The sequence below is a fragment of the Eptatretus burgeri genome, chromosome 4, assembly GCF_056783735.1.
Source record: "Eptatretus burgeri isolate ZD-2024b chromosome 4, Ebu_testis_v1, whole genome shotgun sequence".
NCBI lineage: Eukaryota > Metazoa > Chordata > Myxini > Myxiniformes > Myxinidae > Eptatretus > Eptatretus burgeri.
Window position 1 is genome coordinate 15,072,761 of NC_140964.1, and position 22,500 is coordinate 15,095,260.

The 22,500-nt window shown below is 45.3% G+C and overlaps 1 protein-coding gene across 6 annotated transcripts in view; it reads right to left on the bottom strand.

Moving 5' to 3' along the window:
* The window catches only part of TAX1BP1 (Tax1 binding protein 1), a 248,109-nt gene that overhangs the window by 152,015 nt on the left and 73,594 nt on the right, over positions 1-22,500 (bottom strand). For all 6 annotated transcript variants that reach the window (XM_085876996.1, XM_085876995.1, XM_085876993.1 and 3 more), the window contains 5 exons: positions 20,165-20,313; positions 19,594-19,684; positions 18,997-19,170; positions 17,337-17,519; positions 16,494-16,673 (listed from right to left, as the gene is read on the bottom strand). In XM_085876996.1, coding sequence (XP_085733122.1) covers positions 16,494-16,673; positions 17,337-17,519; positions 18,997-19,170; positions 19,594-19,684; positions 20,165-20,313 — 777 coding nt within the window. The remainder of the gene's footprint in view (positions 1-16,493; positions 16,674-17,336; positions 17,520-18,996; positions 19,171-19,593; positions 19,685-20,164; positions 20,314-22,500) is intronic.

Genomic DNA, 22,500 nt, shown 5'->3' on the forward strand with positions numbered 1-22,500 from the left:
CATATCAGAGGAGGCTTTCTCGGGATCACATTGTACATGACCAGGCTCGAGCTGAAGAGTCGCATGTTGCAAGGCAGGAGAGGCTTGTGTGCCTTTGAAGTCGAGTCCAGCAGCAACGACATGATGAATCAGAGGATGCAAGACAGGAACTACTCTCGTGGAAGCAAGAAAGAGTCCAGCAGCAACGGAGTAATTAATCAGAGGATATGAAGCTGGAAAGGCATTCTGACCACAAAACTCCTCCAGCACAGCACAATCAGCACACACAAGAGGTAGTATATGTTCACGTAAAGGGATTTCCTGTCGAGATGTGAATTTTTTTTGAGAAGTACTCTATGGCCACAATCACCAATTAAACACTGTTGGTCTGATACTGGCAAGTGTGAGCATTGTGAAGTATACATCTGGAAGGAAGAGCGTCTGGATGTCTGCTGAGAGAAAGGCAAGATAAACTTAAAATACGAAGCTGGATTCATACATCAGGGCCATTCCTCCTCGACCTCCAGAAGCTATGAAGGACCTGTTTGACTTCAGAAAACCATTCAAGAACATCAGGGGCATAACAATTATTTAGCAATGGCTTAAATCAGCTGCAAAAGAGGTACGTCCACCAGAAGGGCCATTTTTCAACATAATTCGATCTTTGATAGCTGAAGATGGAAATCCAAAGTATGCCAAAATATTTTTCCATGACACCAACCATGACATTGAAAATAGAATGAGGAACAAGCCTCATCTTCAACAAAATCTTCTTCTGAAAGTAAAGGAAGCTCTGCATCAGTAAAATCCTTTCATTAAAAGACATCAAAGGCATGTTGAAACTGCATGGAAATAATCAGGAAGTCAAGCTTCTTCTGAATGCTGAATGTTGACCAACATGAGCCAACAGAAGACATTGCAATCTATCCACCAACTCAGAAGTTGCAGCTATAATGCTTGGAGAAGACAAAGGTTTTCACTATGATGTGGTACTTCAGTTGCACAGCGAATAAATGCAAGGAATCAGTGAAATTAATCGTTAACAGAATTTTTCACGATTTCCTTCTTCTGCCTGAGGAAACAGATGGCTAACAAAGCAGCTTGCAATTAGAATCAGGAAAGAGGATGTCACGTGGTCAATTCTACCGGTATCTCCAGGTGCGTGACATTGAATCTCACTGCAACCTCCTCCTTATAGAATCTAGACAAATGGTTAATCCAGCAGTATGTGGTCGACCAATATGCAAAAGTCCAGGCTCACTGAATGTTGAAAATGGGACAAGGATAATCAAAGCACCATTAAAGCTGAGAAGTACAATGGTCTCATGGATGCCATCAACAACAATGATGAACTTAGAGCTGGCACCAGATTCATCCTTCCCCCATCAGTATATGGTATGCAAAACAGTCCCAGGATGCCATGGCCATCATCAGAGCCTATGGTAAACCTCACTACTTCATCACTTTCACTTGCAACCCCAACTGGCCAGAAATAAAAGCATCACTTCTTCCAGGGCAATCCTCAAGAGACACACCAGATATAGTTGCTAGAGTTTTCAACATGAAGAAGAAAGCAGTGGTGAATGACCTCACTAAAAACAGCATATTGGGCAAGATCGAGGCATATATTTGCGTGAAGGAAGACAAGAAGCATGGATTGCCGGTAAGTAAAAGCCGATTCATTACAAAGTTCAAAGGTAGTAGCTCGGAGTGTGAGTGAATTTGCATTTTAGGGTCCAGAACTTACAGAATAATGATTATTAGCACGATAGAAAGCTGACATAGTTTCCCCAAGAGGAAACTTCACTTTTGTTTTGAAGATATCAAAGAATAACCACCAAGGTCATTGCACAGGTAAAATAGTTTCACCTTGAAATTTTCAGCAGACAATGCATGGTAATCCGATACCCTTTTAAGGGGTGTTATGTATGTGGTTCATACTTCGTGTTTTTTATACCCAAGCCCATCCCCCCTCTCATGGAGGGGGAGGGGAGAAGAAATAAAAACTACACAAAACACAATTAAACAAACAAAAATAATTTTTTTGCATTTTCTTATTTTGATCTGGTGTTGAAAATTGGTGTGATATAGATGTTACGCAGGCATGATGGGTTGAATAGCCTCCACCTGTGTCTAATTTCCTTGTGAGTTTCCTTACATTGAAAAAAAAGTATTACAAACAATCCCAGGTGTGACCTTTAAGTCAATGGTCCACAACAACTACTGCAGTCCTATGTCATGATGATAACTCGATAATTGTGAAATTTCAATTGTTGAGTGATTATTAATTTGCACTGCATAACATCTTTTTACAATAACTAGTGCGTGGCCGTACGTGCAAAAAGTATATATATATATATATATATATATATATATATATATATATATATATATATATATATTCAAACCGCGTGTCAGAAGCAACAACCTTTGCTCTCGCGAGCCCGTACGTGCGTGGCAGTACGTGCAAAAAAAAAAAAAAAAAAAAAAAAAAAAAAAAAAACTTTACAGCAACCACACAGGCCGTTCTTCGCTCTCGTAAACAGCGACTGGATCGGGGCATTGTGTTTATCTATAAATGCGCATAAGAAATCGAGAAATTATAATAATACAGTAAGTCATCACCATCCGGAAGTCCGTACGTTGTAACCCGTAATGGGGAACGCGGCTGAGGATCTCTTCTCCAACGACCACGCTTACGCAGCAACGTATCCTCTCATTGGTAACTAAACGGCACCCTTTCCCCATCGGCCACGCCAACGCAGCAATGTGTCCTGTCATTGGTTTGGTAAATAAATGGCCATAACTTGGGAACCACTTGTCCGATTAATATCAAACCTTGAAAAGGCACATCCTCAGGTCCCCAGCAATATACCTGGCAAGTTTCAATTAGATCGGACCAGTGGTTGTCGAGAAACAGGGGTCACAGACAGACACACAGAGATTGCTGGAATTATAGATAGACAAGTACGTGCCCGCAAAAAAAAATAAAAAAATAAATGAATATTGAAACCGCGAGCAACAAACAACAACCACACAGGCCGTTTCTTCGCTCTCATGTGCCCATACGTGCGTGGCCCGGAAGTTCGCATATTATTCGCAGTTACGATTATTCTCAATTTAGTTTTAATAGCCAATTATTCAATTAGCACCAACGTATTTTACCTTTTTGCAATATCGTGGCAAGGAAAAACAAAAAGAGAAGAGAGAGAAAGAAAAAAAATTTACTTCCTGGTTCGGAGCATACCAGCACTCTGATGTTACCGAAATTTATGCATCGTCTAATATGAAAACGATTATAACTTGGGGCATTGTGTTTATCTATAAATGCGCATAAGAAATAGAGAAGTTATTAGAATACACGAAGTCATCATTATCCGGAAGCCCGTACGTTGTAACCCGTAATGGGGAACGCGGCTGAGCTTCCCTTCCCCATCGGCCACGCCCACGCAACAACGTGTCTTGTCATTGGTTTGGTAAATAAATGGCCATAACTTGGGAAGCACTTGTCCGATTCATATCAAACCTTGAAAAGGCACATCCTCAGATCCCCAGCAATATATCTGACAAGTTTCAATGAGATCGGACCAGTGGTTGTCGAGAAACAGCAGTCACAGACACACAGACACAGACACAGACACAGACACAGACACAGACACAGACACAGACACAGACACAGACACAGACACAGACACAGACACAGACACACAGAGACACAGAGACACAGAGACACAGAGACACAGAGACACAGAGACACAGAGACACAGAGACACAGAGACACAGACACAGAGACACAGACACAGACACAGACACAGAGACACAGACACAGACACAGAGACACAGACACAGACACAGACACAGACACACTGCTGGAATTATAGATATTGAAATGTTTTATAAAACTGATACACTTTTCTTATTTACTACGAGCAAATTCCACCAGTTGCTTCACTGATGGGAATACTAAGAGATAGCAGGGAAGAATGGAGAGAAAGAAAGAGAAAGAGGGGAGGAGGGGAGAGAGGGGAGGAGGGGAGAGAGGGGAGGAGGGGAGAGAGGGGAGGGGGAGAGGGGGAGGGGGAGAGAGGGGAGGGGGAGAGAGGGAGGGGAGAGAGAGGGGGAAAGAGGAGGAGGGGGAGAGAGAGAAGGAGGGGGAGAGAGAGAAGGAGGGGGAGAGAGAGAAGGAGGGGAGAGAGAGAGAAGGAGGGGAGAGAGAGAGAAGGAGGGGAGAGAGAGAGAAGGAGGGGAGAGAGAGAGAAGGAGGAGAGAGAGAGAGAGAGAGAGAGAGAGAGAGAGAGAGAGAGAGAGAGAGAGAGAGAGAGAGAGAGAGGAGGGAGAGAGAGAGAAGGAGGGGAGAGAGAGAGAGAAGGAGGGGAGAGAGAGAGAAGGAGGGGAGAGAGAGAGAAGGAGGGGAGAGAGAGAGAAGGAGGGGAGAGAGAGAAGGAGGGGAGAGAGAGAGAAGGAGGGGAGAGAGAGAAGGAGGGAGAGAGAGAGAGAAGGAGGGGAGAGAGAGAAGGAGGGGAGAGAGAGAAAGAGGGAGAGAGAGAGAAGGAGGGGAGAGAGAGAGAAGGAGGGGAGAGAGAGAAGGAGGGGAGAGAGAGAAGGAGGGAGAGAGAGAGAGAAGGAGGGGAGAGAGAGGAGGGGGAGAGAGAGGAGGGGGAGAGAGAGGAGGGGGGAGAGAGAGGAGGGGGAGAGAGAGGAGGGGGGAGAGAGAGGAGGGGGGAGAGAGAGGAGGGGGGAGAGAGAGGAGGGGGGAGGGAAGAGGAGGGGGAGGGAAGAGGAGGGGGAGGGAAGAGGAGGGTGGAGGGGAGCAAGAGAAAGCAAGTGTACCCAGCATTTTCTGGAAATGCTGGGTCGCTCCACCAGCCCCTTCCACCGGGTCCGTCCTCCCGCCCCTTCCACCGGGTCCGTCCTCCCGCCCCTTCCACCGGGTCCGTCCTCCCGCCCCTGCCACCGGGTCCGTCCTCCCGCCCCTGCCACCGGGTCCGTCCTCCCGCCCCTGCCACCGGGTCCGTCCTCCCGCCCCTGCCACCGGGTCCGTCCTCCCGCCCCTGCCACCGGGTCCGTCCTCCCGCCCCTGCCACCGGGTCCGTCCTCCCGCCCCTGCCACCGGGTCCGTCCTCCCGCCCCTGCCACCGGGTCCGTCCTCCCGCCCCTGCCACCGGGTCCGTCCTCCCGCCCCTGCCACCGGGTCCGTCCTCCCGCCCCTGCCACCGGGTCCGTCCTCCCGCCCCTGCCACCGGGTCCGTCCTCCCGCCCCTGCCACCGGGTCCGTCCTCCCGCCCCTGCCACCGGGTCCGTCCTCCCGCCCCTGCCACCGGGTCCGTCCTCCCGCCCCTGCCACCGGGTCCGTCCTCCCGCCCCTGCCACCGGGTCCGTCCTCCCGCCCCTGCCACCGGGTCCGTCCTCACGCCCCTGCCACCGGGTCCGTCCTCACGCCCCTTCCACCGGGTCCGTCCTCACGCCCCTCCCACCGCCTCCTCCAGCCCCTTCCACCGCCTCCTCCAGCCCCTTCCACCGCCTCCTCCAGCCCCCTCCACTGCCTCCTCCAGCCCCCTCCACCGCCTCCTCCAGCCCCTCCACTGGTTCCGTCCTCACGCCCCTTCCACCGCCTCCCCTGCAAAGCTACTGTATCCACATAATGAAGAGCTATGAAAGGTCATCACGAAGTGCATGCTTCATGGACCATGCGGAGCAGACAACCCTGGAAAACCTTGCATGATCAAGCAAACGTGCAGCAAAACCTTTTCCAAGGAGGAACGTGTCCACACCATCATTGGGGAATGCACGTATCCCCTGTATTGGGATATCCCCGACACCTAAAGAAAATGGTCTCCCAGCACGTAACCCCTGTATATATAGTACTCTTACGTAGAAGGGTGGGGGCGGGAGGAATCCAAATCCAGACAGTGGTAAGTGTGGTATGGCCTGTGTGTTTTAAGTCGGTTCGATTGCCATGCAACAGGGATCTGTCAGAGTGAGTCACTTGTTACACGTGATGCTGAGGAGGCAGCATGTGAAATTTACAGACAGGGTAGACAGATTAATTACATATGTGCAAATACCTCTCGTTTGTGGGCTGGGCTCGGTGAGGACTTCCCATCCCAGAGGCACACGTGTCACACATGCAACTCGGCCAATTACGATCTATTTGGCGAGTGTGTGCCAGCCATGGCCGTGCAGTGTGCTGTCGAGCCCGAAGTGGCAATGAAGATATATTTTTTAATGGGGCCGCTCCCATGGGCGACACCCCAGAGGAGGACTCCACCCAGGAGGAAGAGGATAACTCCACCCACCGACGAGAGAACCAAGAGACGCTCGTGTGGAAGGAGCCTGAGCAAGTGGTCCACGGAGGTTGCTTGTGAAGCAGTTTGTAAGGTTGAGATTATTGTGGTTATTGTGGGTCTTCAAAAGTCTTAAAGATCTTCGAGGTCTTAAAGGGTATTAAGTGTCTTAGAGTTGTTCTGGCTCTAAAGGGTATTAAGGGTCATCGAGACGCTCCGGCTCTAAAGGTTCTTGAGGGTCTCAAGTATCTTTGGGGTATTGAGGTCTTCAAAAGATTTATGGATCTTTAGGGGTCTTAGGGATCTTTAAGGTCTTTTCTTTTTTTTGGATACATTGTTGAGGCTCATATGAGGGCAAACACACAATGCACAGCAAGGGGGGGAGGCATATGACAAGAGGGGTGGGAGAGGGAAGGACAAAACAGTGGGGAACAGAGACATTAGGAGATCTGTGGAAGGGAGAGGGATGGGGCGGGGAACACGATGGACATTACAGGGACTTTCAGGAAGGAAGGCAGGAAATTTGAAGGAGGTGGGTTTGGGGTGGATTCATGGGGGCAGAAAAGATCGCAGTTTTGGATGAGGGAAGATAAGAGGTGGTGGTGAACTGCTGTTTTGAAGGCCTGGAGGGAAGAATGGGATTGAAGGGTATGGGAGTTTATTCCAAAGGTGGGAAAAAGAGAGGAATGAAAGTGAAGGTGAGCAGTGATTCGTGATTTTGGTAGTTTTACCATAAGGGCATTGTTGGCAGACCTTGAGCACGATGCGGAAATATGGTGGGGACATATCGCAGCCAAAGCAGGAAGGGGGGGGGGGGGCGAGACTGGAGAAGAGACAGTAGAAGACAGAAATACCACTGACCTGCCTGCGGTGAGAGAGTGAGAGACCCAAAGACAGCCTCATCGTGGGAGATAACAATGATCCTAAATGCCTTGGTTTCCACAGTGTGAAGCCGAGAAAGGTGAGAGGCAGGAGCACCAGCCCAGAGGGGAGAGCAGTACCCTTCCTCTCTCACACATGTGGTACTCTTTACTGTTTCACAATGCACTACTCTTCTGCTATTTTAACAGACTGCTCTCATTTCGACCTCTCCTTCATTCCTTGCCTAAAAAATCCAACTATTACAGCGCTTCTTCTCTCCATGCTCTGAATTCGCCTTCATTGCATCCATCAAGAATTGTGTTAAATCGCATCTCTGACCTAAAACTTTTAAAAACCACAGTTTGCCATGGATGCTCGCTTTCCATCAACCATTCTTTTTTTCCAACTTCAGTGCCAACTCACCCCCCTCACCCCTCACTCTCACTCTCAAAGCAACCATCCCACTCTTCTCCCTCCAAGCCTCCCTCTCTCCTCTTTCAAAAATTCCCGCCTCACCTTTCTCCCACCTTTCATCCCCCTCACTCTTCCTTCTCTAAGTTGCCCCCCTCTCATCCACCAACCTGCCTCCCTCCACTGCCCTCTCACCTCCATCTCTTCACTCCACCTCCTCAAATCCTCAACTGCCATCTTCCTTGTCTCTTGTCCCCCCTCTCTCACAGCACCACAGAGCCTTTTCTCCTCCTCATTCGGCCCCCTCACCTCGCTATTCTGCAATACCCCACACTCCTTCAGCAACCCTCCTTACCTCCCCCTCGTCCCTCGTCCGACCCTCCCCCGCCCCCTCCACCTCCTGCACCAAAAGCCTCCTCCCCTACCTCTTCATTAAAAGTGTGGACCTCAAATATCCGGGGCCTTCGCTCAAACCTTTCAGATCTTTCCATGCAGGTTGCCACTGACAAACCAGACATTATCTGCCTAACAGAAACTTTCCTCTCCCAAGACGTGTCTGACTCCCAAGTATCTCTCCCTGGTTACTCCCTCTTACGGTATGACAGACCTGAGCCTCGTCCTGGTGGAGGTGTTGCTCTCTTCATCAAAGACTCTATTCCTCACTCTCCCTGCACTGCTCTCACTCCCCCACACCCCCAGGAATACCTCTGGCTTCGGCTTCCCCTCCACTCCCACCTCATGTTTATATGTGTACTGTACCGTCCACCGAACAGTGATGACTCCATCTACACCTCACTCTCCGAAAACATGGACCATCTTCTATCTTCTCATCCAAACTCTCTCTTCCTCTTATGTGGCGACTTCAATTGTCATCACGCCAGTTGGCTAGGTGTGGGTACCTCTCTCACCTGCCATGGGACATCAGCAAAAGCTTTCTGTGACTCATTGGGACTGACTCAATCGGTCAACTTCCCGACCCGGATCTCAACCAATGGTACTCCATCTCTTCTGGATCTGATTTTGACAAATTTCCCTGACAATATCTGCTGCTCTTCCTTCGCTCCAATTGGTTCTTCTGACCACGTCCTTATTAAAGTGGACATCTCTCTGGCTGTTATCAGAGAACCACCTCACCGCCGTCGAGTCTGGCATTTCACTCAAGCCGACTGGCAGGGTCTCCGAGCAGCCACCAAACTGACAGACTGGTCTCCTATCACTACTTTCTCAAACATCAACTCATCCTGGGAATTCTTTCAAAGAAACTTGCTCTCCCTCATGCACAGATTTATCCCCTCTCGTGTTCAGTTGTCTTACCCTTCCTCCCGCCCTTGGTTTACTGAAGCTTGTGGCGAGGCAGTTGTCCTGAAACAACTTGCCTTTGCCTCATGGAAAGCAAACCCAACTGAGGGCAATCTCAGTTCTTTCCACAAAGCTCGGAACAAGTGTGTAGCTACCCTCAGGAGAGCCAGAAAACAACATCTTTCTCATCTCAAGTCTGAACTCTCAAACCTCTCTCCCTCCTCAAAATCCTGGTGGCGTTTAATCAAATCTGTTTCTGGTGTATGTTCCCCCTCCATCCCCTCCCTTACCTCAAATGGCCGCACTGCTGATTCCACACGTGATAAAGCTGAATGTCTAAACTCGGTGTTTGCAGCTAAATCTTGTGTCCCAAACCCATCACTATCTCTACCCACTTTACCCAGTCGCACCCAACTGTCCCTGGACTCTGTATCCTTTTCTCCTGACAAGGTGGAGAGCTTGCTTTCAAACCTCGAGTCAGATTCTGCAACCGGTCCAGACGGCATCAGCCCACGTGTCCTCAAAGCCTGCTCTTCTGCTCTTGCTCACCCTCTCTCTGTTCTATTCACCCTCTCATTTTCCCAAGGTCATCTGCCATCTGCTTGGAAATCTGCTAACATCACTGCCCTGCATAAAAAGGTGCAAAACAGATCCCTGTAACTATAGACCAATCAGCCTTCTCCCAATCATCAGCAAGGTTATGGAATCCATCATCGCTTCAGACATGAAATCCTTCCTCTTCTCCAATGGCTTGATTTCCAATCATCAATTTGGTTTCAGACCAGGTCACTCTACCCTAGATATGCTGCTACTGCTCTCCCATCAATGGATGGAGGTCCTCAATGCCAGACAGGAAATCCGAGCCGTATCCCTGGACATATCACGTGCTTTTGACACAGTCTGGCACCCTGCCCTACTCACCAAACTCTCTGCCCATGGTATTCAAGGCCATCTCCACTCATGGCTCGCAGACTTCCTCTCCTGTCACAGTCAACGTGTGGCCCTAAATGGAGTTCTTTCATCCCCTCTTCCTGTGCAGGCTGGAGTTCCTCAAGGTAGCGTTCTGGGCCCTGTTCTTTTTCTGGTTTTCATCAATGATCTCTCGGACTCTCTGGAAAATCCTCTATTTCTCTTTGCCGATGACTCAACCCTCTGCCGTACCATCTGTCATCCCTCAGACCGGCAAGCAGCAGCTTCTTCGCTCACTGCAGATCTGGATAAAATCACAAACTGGTCCAACACGTGGAACATGTCTTTCAATCCAAACAAATCCCACACTCTCACTATGTCTCTTCGAAAGGACCGTTTACAAAACCCCCCCATCCACTTTCTCAACAATCCTCTGGAAGAAGTCTTTTCTTTCAAGCTTCTGGGTCTCACTATCTGCCATGACCTTTCCTGGGAAAGTCACATTTCCAACCTTGCCTCAAAAGCCAGTCGCCGACTGGGAATCCTCCGTCGTGCAAAGTCCTTCCTCGGCCCTCTTGAGCTCCTGACCACTTACAAAGCTTTTGTCCGTAGCCTGATGGAGTACTGCTCTCCCCTCTGGGCTGGTGCTCCTGCCTCCCACCTTTCTCGACTTCACGCTGTCGAAACCAGGGCTTTTAAGATCATTGGCATCTCCCGCAATGAAGCTGAGTCTTTGGGCCTCTCACTCAATCACCGCAGGTTGGTCGGTGGTCTTTCTGTCTTCTACCGACTCCTCTCCAGCCTTGCCCCCCCTGCTCTCTCTGCGATTTGTCCCAACCACATTTCCACAGGGCGCTCAAGGTCCGCCAACAACCCCCTTCTGGTAAAACTACCAAAATCACGAATCACTGCTCATCTTCACTCTTTCATTCCTCTTTTTTCCCGCCTTTGGAATAAACTTCCTCACTCTATTCTTTCCCATTCTTCCCTTCAGGCTTTCAAAACAGCTGTTCACCACCACCTCTTATCTTCCCCCATCCAAATCCTCGATCTTTTCTACCCCCGATAATCCACCCAAGCCCACTTCCTTCAATTCTCCTGCTTTCCTTCCTGAAAGTCCCTTTAATGTCCATCTTCCCCTCGCCATGTTACCCGTCCCATCCCCATCCCTCTCCCTTCCACAGTTCACCTGTGTCTGTTCCCCAATGTTTTGTCCCTTCCACTCCCGCCCCTCTTGTCTCATGCCTCCTTGCTGTGAGTTGTGTGTTAGCTCTCATACGAGCCTCGACCAAGGTATACAAAAAAAAAAAAAAAAAAAAAAAAAAAAAAAGTACTCCATCAGGCTGCATACGAAGGCTTTGTATGTGGCCAGGAGCTCAAGTGGGCTGAGGAAGGACTTTGTACGACGGAGGATTCCCAGTCGGCGACTGGCTTTGAAGGCCAGGTCTTTCGAGTATTTGGGGTTTTAAAGGGTCTTAATGGTGTTTGGGGAATTCAATTGTCTTGAGGGTCTTATGGGTCTTTGGAGCCTTCAGGATCTTATCTCCCAAACATGTAAAAATTCTTCTCTCAGGCATGTAATCTCATCTCTGAAGCATGTAAAGAGCATTTATTGAGGTGGGGGGGGGGGGATATTAAGGGTCTTTAGAGGCTGAAGTTGTGGATGAAAATACCCTTCGGACAATCCCCAGGTCGGACTTGGTCTGGTCCTGGCAGAGATCGTGCAACAGTTAAAGCGACGGTTGTTTCTTCCGCTTATTCATGGGGGACACGGCACGGCATGACACGGGCAGAAAGTGCGATCATTGTAAAGTTCCATTTCTCAAAGCAAATTGATTCTTTCGAGTTATGCAACGTTACTTTTAAACCATTCATCTTCAAGGGACGGGCATGGCGTGGCGATTGCGAATTGGAACGTACTGTGTACTGTAACACCACTTACCATAGCAGATAGCTTTGGCTTACCACAGAACAAAAACGGTGAAGGTATTATTGATTTAGTTTGGTTCCAATTGTGTGTGGAGTCAGGCCAGCTGTGCAGTGAGCCAATGGGTGGAAGACACAGCTCGACTAATTAGGTGTGCTGGTCTTTGGTCGTGTTATATGTCACGTGATATCTGTTGACCAATGAGATTGCATATAAATGAAAAACCCAGAAAAGTGATCTTTAAAAGCTCAGGTGGTGGATGAAAATACCCTTAGGACAATCCCTGGATCGGACTTGGGCTGTTTGTCAAGTTTGGTGGTTGTCGGTCCAGCGGCCCTTGCAAACAACACGACCAGAGAGACAGACATCCGATGAATCTTATTTATGAGAAAGGTTTTATTAGTTTTATTTATTAGTTTGGGGAATTGAAAGGCTATTATTTACTGTCATTTATTGCAAATGTACAATATTTCAGATTAATTATGTGTTAAATTAAATATGCTTTCTTGGCTTGGTTATAGAACCAAACCACCAGTGATCACACAAAGTAGAGAGTAAATTGAGTTCCGACTTAGGAACATCAGACGTAAAAACGATTGTTCAGAATGCCACTTGTTCGTAAATCAAGTCGAGGACTGCTTGTATTACATAAATATTTCCAATTCAAAACACTTGGGGCAAAAATGAATTAACTCAGCCTTGGAATTCTTTGACAGAAACTTCCTCTATCTTATGCACAGATTCATCCCATCACATAAGCCTGGTGTTGCCTTGGCGGTTCGGGTGGCTGGCTTGGGATCTTAGGGTCCTGAGTTCGAGCCCAGTTTTCCACTCAATTAACACCAGGTGGGGTTGGCTCAGCCTGTCATTCTTCTGAGGTCGGCAAAATGAGTACCAGTGTTCTGGTATAGGGGCACAGCATCAGCAGCATTGTCGCACCCCAACAAAATGATAGCTTCCTGGCAAACAAGCTTCCATACGCAAGAAGAAGAATAATCCCATCATTTATTCAGTCATCATACCCATCCCTCCCCCCCCTCCTCCCCCTCCCCCCAACCACCCATGATACACGGAATCCTGTGATGAGACAGTTGCCTTGAAACAACTTGCATTCTGGAAGGCAAATCTGACATCTGACCGAAGGCAATTTCAGATCATTCCAAAAAGTGCACAACAAATGTATGTCCCCTCACAGGAGAGCCAGAAAACAGCATCTGTCAAATCTCAAGATTTAACTTTCAAACTTGTCTCCCTCTTCTAAAACCTGGAAGCACCTTGTTAAGTCTGTCTGAAGTATGCTCCCTCTTCATCCCTTCCAGATTTTTCAAATGGCAAGACAGCCCTTTCCTCGCTTCAAGTGGCACCACAAGTCTTGTCCCCAACTCCTCGCTCCATGTACCCTCCATACCCAGTCACACCCAACTGCTCATAGAATCTGTCTTTTGGACCAGAGAAGGTAGAGATGTTCGTGGCAACCCTCGACTGATTATGCAACTGGACTGCATCAGCTCATGTGCCTGAAAGCCTATTCTGCTGCTCTTGCAGATCCTCTCTTTGCTGTTTTCACCCTATCATTTGCCCAAGGCTGTCTTCCATCTGCTTGAAAATCAAGCATCATAACATTACATTAAAAAGGTGGGAAAAAAACAAAAAACGGATCCCCTTGACCACAGACATACCAACTTGCTTTCCATCATTAGGAACACCATGGAATCCATCGCCGCAATTGACATAAAAATCATTGTTTTTCTCTGACCTCATCTTGCATCATAAACTCAGATTCAAACCAGGTCACTCGACCTTGGACATGCTGCTTCTACTCTCCCAACAATGGATGGAGGCCCTCAATCTCAGACATGACATCAGGACATATATTGAGCTTTCCATAAGTCTGGAACCCCACCTCGCTTTCCAAACAAACAAACAAAAAAAAAATTGCTGAAAGCCAGCCCAATGGCATACAAAGGCCAACTACACTCATGGTTTACAGACTTCCGACTCAAGCAGCTAACATGTGGCTCAACTGAATTCTTTCATCTCCTCTCCCTGTCAAGAATGGAGTTCCCCAAAGCGGTGTTTGAGATCCCATCCTATTTTGAATCTTCATCAATGATCTCTCTGACACTCTGGGAAACACCTTTTATATGTTTTCTAATGACTCCACCCTGTGCCATGACAACTGTCATCCTTTAGACTGGCAGGCAGAAGCCTCTTCCCTTTCTTCAGACCATGACAAACATCACAAGCTGGTCAAATACTTCGAACACATTTTTCAATCCTGACAAATCTATCTATCATTATCTCTCTCACAAACAACATCTCAAAGTTGGCTTCCGAAGCCAGCCACCAAATGGGCATCCACCATCGTGCAAAGTCCTTCCTTGGCCAACCTGAACTCTTATCAACCTACATGGCCTTTGTCCACAGCATGATAGTGTACTGCTCTCTCCTCTGGGCTGATGCCCCTGCCTCACAACTTGCTCAGCTTGATGCCAGGGAAACCAAGGCCTTTAAGATCATTGGAATCTTCCACGATGAAGCCGAGTCTACGAGCCTCGAACATTGCCATCACAGACAGAACGGTGGTCTCTATCGTCTTCTTCCACCCAATAGTCCTCTCCCACAAGTTTTTGCATGGCACGCACTGTCCACCAAAAACCCCCTTCTGGTGAAACTCCCAAAATACAGAATCAATGCTCCACTCATTTGTTCCTCTTACCCTCCCCCCCACCCACCCACCCATACAACCAACTTCCACATTTTCTTCAATCTCATTCTTCCTTCCAAGTATTCAAACAATCCTGTTCACCACCATTGAGGATCCTCCTCAATCCAAAACCATGTTATGTTTTGTTATTTGAATTTTGATTTGGATTATGAAATGTTAGATTTTGAGCCTTTATCTCTTCTGACAAAAACCTAGAGTTGTTTGTCCTTTTGCATTCTCCGCTATGTAGTTCTCATAATTTTGGAGATTATGGACACAAATTAGTTTCCCAAGCCAAAAACCATACCTTCACACAAAGCAAGAGCATTCTCCAAGCATGATAATAATAATAATAATAATCCTCTTCCCTTCATAAGTAAGGAGTGAGGTCCAATGGCACCAAGCATCTGCCTTGCCTTGACCACAACACTCCTCCACCTCCCTCTGTCCTCAGCCAACTCTCTCCCCTCTCCAACCACCCCAACCTTACTGATTTCCCTCCTCACACAATCCCCCCCCCCATCTCAACCACAGTCTACCCCTTTTCCTCCCACCTTGCTCACTCAACCTAACCACTCTCTTTGCCATTCTCTCGTCCCCCATCCACACAAAGTGTCCAGCCCATCTCAGCCAGCATTTCACCAATTCTCTCCCTCAATTCATTCATCCTCCTCTCCACCCTCATCACTCCCACAATCCTCCTGACCCAGTTGGTCTCACAAACCTGCAGCATCTATTGTTGTCTCTCTGTCAATGCCACCTTCTCCAGACTGTAAAGGTAGGCCATCATTAAGCAAGACATCACAACCTTCCCTTTCAATTTCCTTGATATTTTTGTCTGCCATCAATCCCTACACTCTCCTCCATGCATTCACACTCACCTGACTCCTCCTGCACACCTCTGCCTCAGACTTACCATCCCCAGTCACTGTTCACCCCAAATACTCAAACCCATTTCCCTGCCTGATCACCTTCCCCTCTGACCGGATATTAATTTATTTTCTCTGCTGCCTGACCCACATCACCTCAGTCTTCTCCATACTCATCTTCAGCCCATGTTTTCTAAAATGCCTCTTTCCACTCCCCCAGTACTTCTTGCATCTCCTGCCTACTCCACCACAACAGCCAGATTGTCTGCATACAACCTCCTTCCCAGAATAGCCCTCATGTTTACCTTCCTGCTTACCAGCTCCATCACCATGATAAAAACATGAGTCGACTGAGAGCGCTTCCCTGCCTCAAACCGATGTTCACGCTGAACTCAGATATCTCAGGACCAACCAAAACTCTTTCCTTTGTTCCCTTGCACATCCCTTCCACCAACCTAACTAATGCTTCTGGCACTCCCAATAATAATGATAATGATAATAATAATAATAAAAAGAAGTTCCCTTGCAAGGAACGTCGACACAAAAGGAGGCCATTACGCCCAGCAAAACTTGTGCTCGTATTGCCAACTTATAGTTAGTTCATGCTCTATCCTCTAAAGTATGACTTGGCCAAGGTTCAAACCACTAACCTTCCAGAGTCAGAGCGTATGTTCTAACCATAACACCACCGAGGCTGGTGAAAGAAAACTTCTGTGACCTTCAAAACAGATCAATTTACTTTCACGAGAGCAAGATATATTTGTCTCTCTTGCATTCAACGAACTTTCAGATGCTTTGCATGATTAATGGCATAAAATCCTTCAACAGATTGCCAGAAAGTGCAATTACACGACACAACATTATTTGACCATTGAGATATTCTACAATTGCACTACATTATCCGTGAATCAACACGTCACTGTATTAAACTACTTTCCACATTCATATACATAAGAAAGTTGATTGCAGTTTGGATAATCAACAATTATCCAAACATGATTTCTGTAAATGTAACAGTACTTATATTCTGTTACCAGAGTAGAATATCCTTCACTTTTTGTGTACAGTACACCAACAGCAGAAAACAAAATCTCCTAACAAGAGAATTAAAATATTTCTTGTTCTTCTTCTTTTTAAAACACTCCAAAACAATATATCGAGGAGGTAACAAAATTTCATGGAATAAAGCCGAAGGGCAACTCACTGTTAATGCAAGAACTAAATGGCACAGAAGGATCTTTGCTCACCAACTTTTCCTTGAGTCTGGAAACCTCTTTTTGTAGCTTTATGCAATCTTTGTATTTTTCTTTGTAGTGTTCGGCACCCATCATAAGCCGCAACTTCAGGTCTTCGTTTGCCTTCTGTAGCGGTGCATGGTTCTCAGACCCTTCTTTAGCCACGTCAAATCCCTGAACTTGAGCCCCCACCTAGACAACACCAAAGAAAAAGTAAATATCCAATTTCAGTAAACACATTTCCAGAAAAAAAAAAGAAAAAAAAACCAATTACAACTACAATGTCACTCGGTCGACCATATACTTTCACCAGGCTGAACAGTTTCCGTTTTATATCCCACCAATAGGATGGATCTGTACCCAGACCTTAATGAAAATCTAATTCGCTTGTTCTCGTCACCCACCCAACTCATCCACTAAATTTTGTCATAACCTGTCCGTAACTTCTTGAGATATCCTACAATGCAGTATATCGGTTTTGGCCTGATCTCTCAATGATGAAGAATCAGTTTAAAAAAATTATAGCATTTGGATCTTCAACAAAATCAAATAAATTTGTCTTTATCACACATCCAACCTGTCCAACAAGGTTCATCCGAATCCGTCCATAACTTTTTGAAACATCATTTTTGGCCCCATCTCTCGCAGTGGTGAATAATTATCAGTTTCAGGGTCCTAGAATCAGGATCCGGATCCAGACCTTCACCAAAATCTAATCAATTCGTCTTTGTCACACATCCAACCTGTCCACAAAGTTTTGCCCAAATCCGCCCAAAACTTTCAGAGATACCCTGCTCACAGAAGGCACAGACAGACAAAAAGACCTTCCAACTCTAACCAAATTAAGAGTCCTACATGTGTTAGCAGTTCCTCAAGCTTGGAGCAATGCAGCCGTGAACGATGCAGGTCTGCCATGGTCTTGTCTCTAGTTGTCGTCGCCTCGAGAATCTCTTCACTCAAAAGCTGGAGTCGTTGCTCACTGGCAGCGCGTTGGTCTTCCGATTGGCGCAGCTGTTCACATATTTTAGCTGATGTATTCTGCCAAACAAAATAACCACAACATTCAAAAGCAACCTACTTCATTTGTCCTTTTCATGGAAGTTTAGGATTTTCTATATTCGTCTGGCCAACAGGAAAATATACAATTTGTTTTTTCAAACGTCGTGCTTGCAAAATCTGGACTAATTAATTGGCGGTTTTCAACAATGAGATCATTTTAACCATTAAAGGAATGGCTGTTTAAAGCTTTCAAATCATGAAATAACAATTTGGAGTACACGTTATTTACTCGTATTTCATTCCCACTTTCAGAAGCCAAATGAAGACAAGGCCACTCGCAGTCTGGTGGAAAAAGCATTCCTGGAATAAGTGACATGGGTAGCAGTACACCCAATAGTCTGATGGATGACAATAAATAAAATGAAATCCTCGATCTCGAAGTAGCCCTGAGAATTTTTCAGGCATACTGATAGATTTCAAGTGCAACAAATATGCACTTTTTTGCCTGTATTTGTGAAAATAATAAAATTAAAAAATAAAATCACGAATCCTACGACATTGGCAGTGGTTCAGGTGCGGCATTCTACCATGCCGATGCAAACGGTGTTAAGAAACGTCCACACTGTGCTATGCACGTTGTACACAACCCACTTTGGGTCCGTTGGTGCTCCAAGATACTGGCCTATGAAGATGTCTGCCATAACCTCCCTCTTCTATCTTCTGACAGACAACAGAGTAACTGCTTACAATGTAACAAGGAACTTGCATCAGGTGCACATTTTCCCTTCCACATTACATCAGAGCAGCCACAGAATGAGCTTATCACTCCATTATAGATATAATCCATTTTTAGCAGAATAATTTTAAAATCCATGCAAATGCAGTTGATGCAATTGCGACATCAAAAGCACCTCGTATTTTGGCTCAGAAATACGTGACTGAAAATTTTGATTTTGAAAAATGTGAAATTCAACACGATGTGAGCAAGATGAGACTTGGGCACGTTCATTGCTGGTATAATCAAATGAAAAACTTTTCAAATGGAAATTGTCAGGTTCCAAGAGAGAAGCCAATTTAAGCCGATGAAAGACATTCAGTTGCAGAAGTAATTTACATGTTGAACCACTGCGAGTCAAACTGGTGATCCTTTACAAGCCGTACCTCATCAGAACTTAAATCTCTTGTTCTTTAAATGCGTTGTAATAGATACTGAAAGATATACTTTTAAAAATAATAATAAAATATACAAGTTGAAATAATTGTCATGTCTGAGGGTTTAACCTTTAATCAATCATCATGCAATGGAGAGTCCAATCTGGTTTGGAATGGTGTCAAGCCTTGCTGGTTCAAAACCACAACATGTACACTGCAGGACTACAAACAAATTCAACAGTCAATTGTATTAAACATAACACTACAGTCATGAAATACACTTCAACATTCATTTTTTAAGCTTTACACCGATTGCCAAAGGGATAAAAAGATGGGAATTGAAACAGAAAGACGGAACGTGTACCTCAATTTCTTGAACTTCAGGGGACTGCTCCAGCACCGAGAACGTCGAGTTAAACCCAGAGATCTCTTCCTTACAAACTGCCAGTTCTTCGTCTGATTTTTCAAGCTTACTTTGAAGGTTGTCCAGCTCATGCTGTAGTTTGCTGTTCTGCAGATCCAGCTCTTTACTCTGAGCCTGGGCCAGGAGTGAGGACAAAGTTAGGTTTTCATTGATGGTACCAAATTAATTATTTCAAAGACTTCATTGATTCTGTCAACACTAAACACATCATTTGCCTGCTTGGCTGGACGTTACGTGCATTATCTTAATCCAAAAATAACCCCAACTCTCTATCCTCACCCACCTTGATCTATAAATGCTTTCCCCCACCCAAACTCACTTCCCACATCTCCTCCCCTACCTTATCTCTCCCTCGGCATCACCTTTTATGAGAAATTCTCAACTCAAAAAGGGCGCCCCATTACTTTTGGTCGGATACTCTATGGATTAATGGATTGGTGCACACATTTCTCTGATTCATAGTCAATCCAATGAGCTTTGTAACATTTTTCAACTCAACAAAACATCACATAATGGATTTTAAAGCAGCAAATTTACCATGTACAACTCTTTCTCTTCCTTTTCATTGCTCTTCTGCTTTTCCAATTGCTGTTTTTCCACTGTTAACTTCTTAACATCCTTTTGCAACCTGCAGAAAACAGCAGAGAGGAAGGTATAATCCAGGCCATTAGGTCCCCCTCCATGCACCAAAGCCCATTTTGTGGGAGAGCACATGATGCCACAAGGTCAGTCTACAAACCAAACGAGCATTCGTAAAACCATGAGCTGAGGCATTGGAAAATGGCTCGAATGACAAGAATTCGAAAATTGAAAACAAAAACCGATTGGTCCATCTCAAAATACGAGCTGTACGGTACAGTGCAAGCTTGTGTTCCAATATCGATTACGAAGGTGCCAATTTGCAAACAAGGGGAGAATACTTGTTTGGCTCACTGGGAATCTTGATACAAAATTTACAGTCTTTAAAACATGCTAACCCATTTTGGGGAAATATATTTTGATCACTGTACATATAGATAGTCAGATAACAGAGAATAAAGACGTCAGAAAAACCGGCCTAATTAAAAAATTAAAAAATTGTACTAATAAAGAAGTCTAAAGCACTTACAAGTCAATCTCCATTTCCGCTTGTGTCACCTTCTGAACCAAGGCTTGGTGATCTTCATTGAGTTTGCGCAAACGGGCAACAGAGCTGCCATATTTCTCCTGCAATGCCTTGGTCTCCTGCTCGAGCGCCCTCACCTTGTTTTGTTCTCTCTGTGAACACATTGTAAACACACTTGTTACAAAGCATTACCAGAGGCAGCAAAACATACAAGAATTAAAAAAACAAATATTCTCCAATCCGGATCTGGATCTTCACCAAAATCGAATTAATTTGGCTTTGTCACACACCCAACATGTCCATAAAATTTCATTCAAACATTTTTGAGATGTCCTGCTCACAGACAGACAGACAAACAGACAGAGATAGGATTCAAAACAACCTCCATCCACCTTCAGTGGCAGAGGGAAGTAGTTAGTTGATCAGCCCAAATAACAATGGGGTCCTGTTCAAACTGTTAGAACCCCATGGTGTGTGTGTGCGTGTGTGTGTGTGTGTGTGTGTGTGTGTGTGTGTGTGTGTGTGTGTGTGTGTGTGTGTGTGTGTGTGTGTGTGTGTGTGTGTGTGTTTATATGTACATATCAATATATGTCAATTGACACCACCAATGCTTCTCAAGCCAAAACTTTTGTTTAAAGCAACCAAGAAGGCTGACACAAGGTAAGTATCAAAGCCTTTCCAGAGTTCCTCCACAACTACAAAGACATTCATAAATAGTACACACGAGAATCCCAATGCTACACACCCCCTCAGCTGCCGGAGCAGTTTCATCGCTTATTGGCAACTCATCAGTGAGAGCGCAGTCAGCAATGCATACCATTGAGGCTCCAAGCATGAACCACGTGCAAACGTCAAAAGCAGTCGATAGATAAATAATAAAGACCAACCCACATCTCTCACCTGTGAATGGAGGGAATAGCCAATCAGCTCTCATCGAATCGGCTGAACCCATGTGGCGAGGATTATATAAATAATTGACACCTCCCACACAAATTTCGCTGAAAAAGCTGCACAAAGCAACCCAAGAGAGCCTATGCAAGGAAAGCGCTTTGCTGTTTCAAACCCTTCCCAGATTTCCTCCACAGCTATAAAGACATTCACACATCGTACACACGAGAGTATTCCAATGTTACACACACCCTCAGCTGCCAGACCGGTTTCATTGCTTGTTGGCGAATCTTCAGCGACAGCACAGACAGCAATGCATACCAAAGCGCTTACCTTGTGTAGGCCTTCTTGGGTTGCTTTATGCTGCAGCTTCAGCTTGAGCAGTGTGGGAGGTGTTTATTATTGATATAATCCAAACCACCTGGGTTGAGTCGATAAGGTGAGAGCCGATTGGCTATTACCTCCATTCACAGGTGAGAGATGTGGGTGGGTTTTTAATATATATATATATATATATATATATATATATATATATATATATATATATATATATATATATATATATATATATATATATATATATATATATATACATGCATGAATGCAAAATCTTAGATACCATAGAAAGGGAGACAATCTTAATTTTGGTCTGTATTCCGATTAATGGTCCATTAACATATTGGAGAAATGTGACATCTTACACGTTGGAGTTTGAAAATAAAATATTCAAACTCAAACAACTCACCAAGTGAGCCAGCAGAATTATCAAATTCATCAGAATCCTCAAGCCAAGAAAAAAATAATACGAGTTTGAAATAAGATATTCAAGTATGCAAATAATAATGTGATGTGATGTACCAACAACAAACGAGCAGAACAAAAGTTCTCAAATGGAAGAAAGCGGTGTAATATCAGTTTGATGGTAAAACATCGGCAAAGGACACAAGCTTCATCTCACTCATGGCAGTAATGAAAGATGCGTGCCGAACAGTATGAAGACGGATGGCCGATGTGACGTGGCTTTAGCCCACGCTGTGGTGTGGTGGACGGACACCATGCGTGTCCATCAGTGAATTTACCTGCACAGCCAACTGGCATTCACCCCAAGAGGAAATTGCCTGCCTTCTGCTATTCCCAAAGCAAGAAGACAAACCTGATGTTTTGGCAAAACAATACTATCTGAAGAAAATGAAATTATCTTAAATTTTTAACTGTTTTACAATAAGAGGATATATATATATATATATATATATATATATATATATATATATATATATATATATATATATATATATATATATATATATATGTGAACTTTTCAATCACAAGCTTTGAAAAGATAAATTATTCTTCAGTTTTGTGTAAAATCTACAATATGCATTTTTATTACAATTATTTGTATTATGATTGCCAACTTGAGGATGTTTGTTGAAAATAATGATGCAGACCAA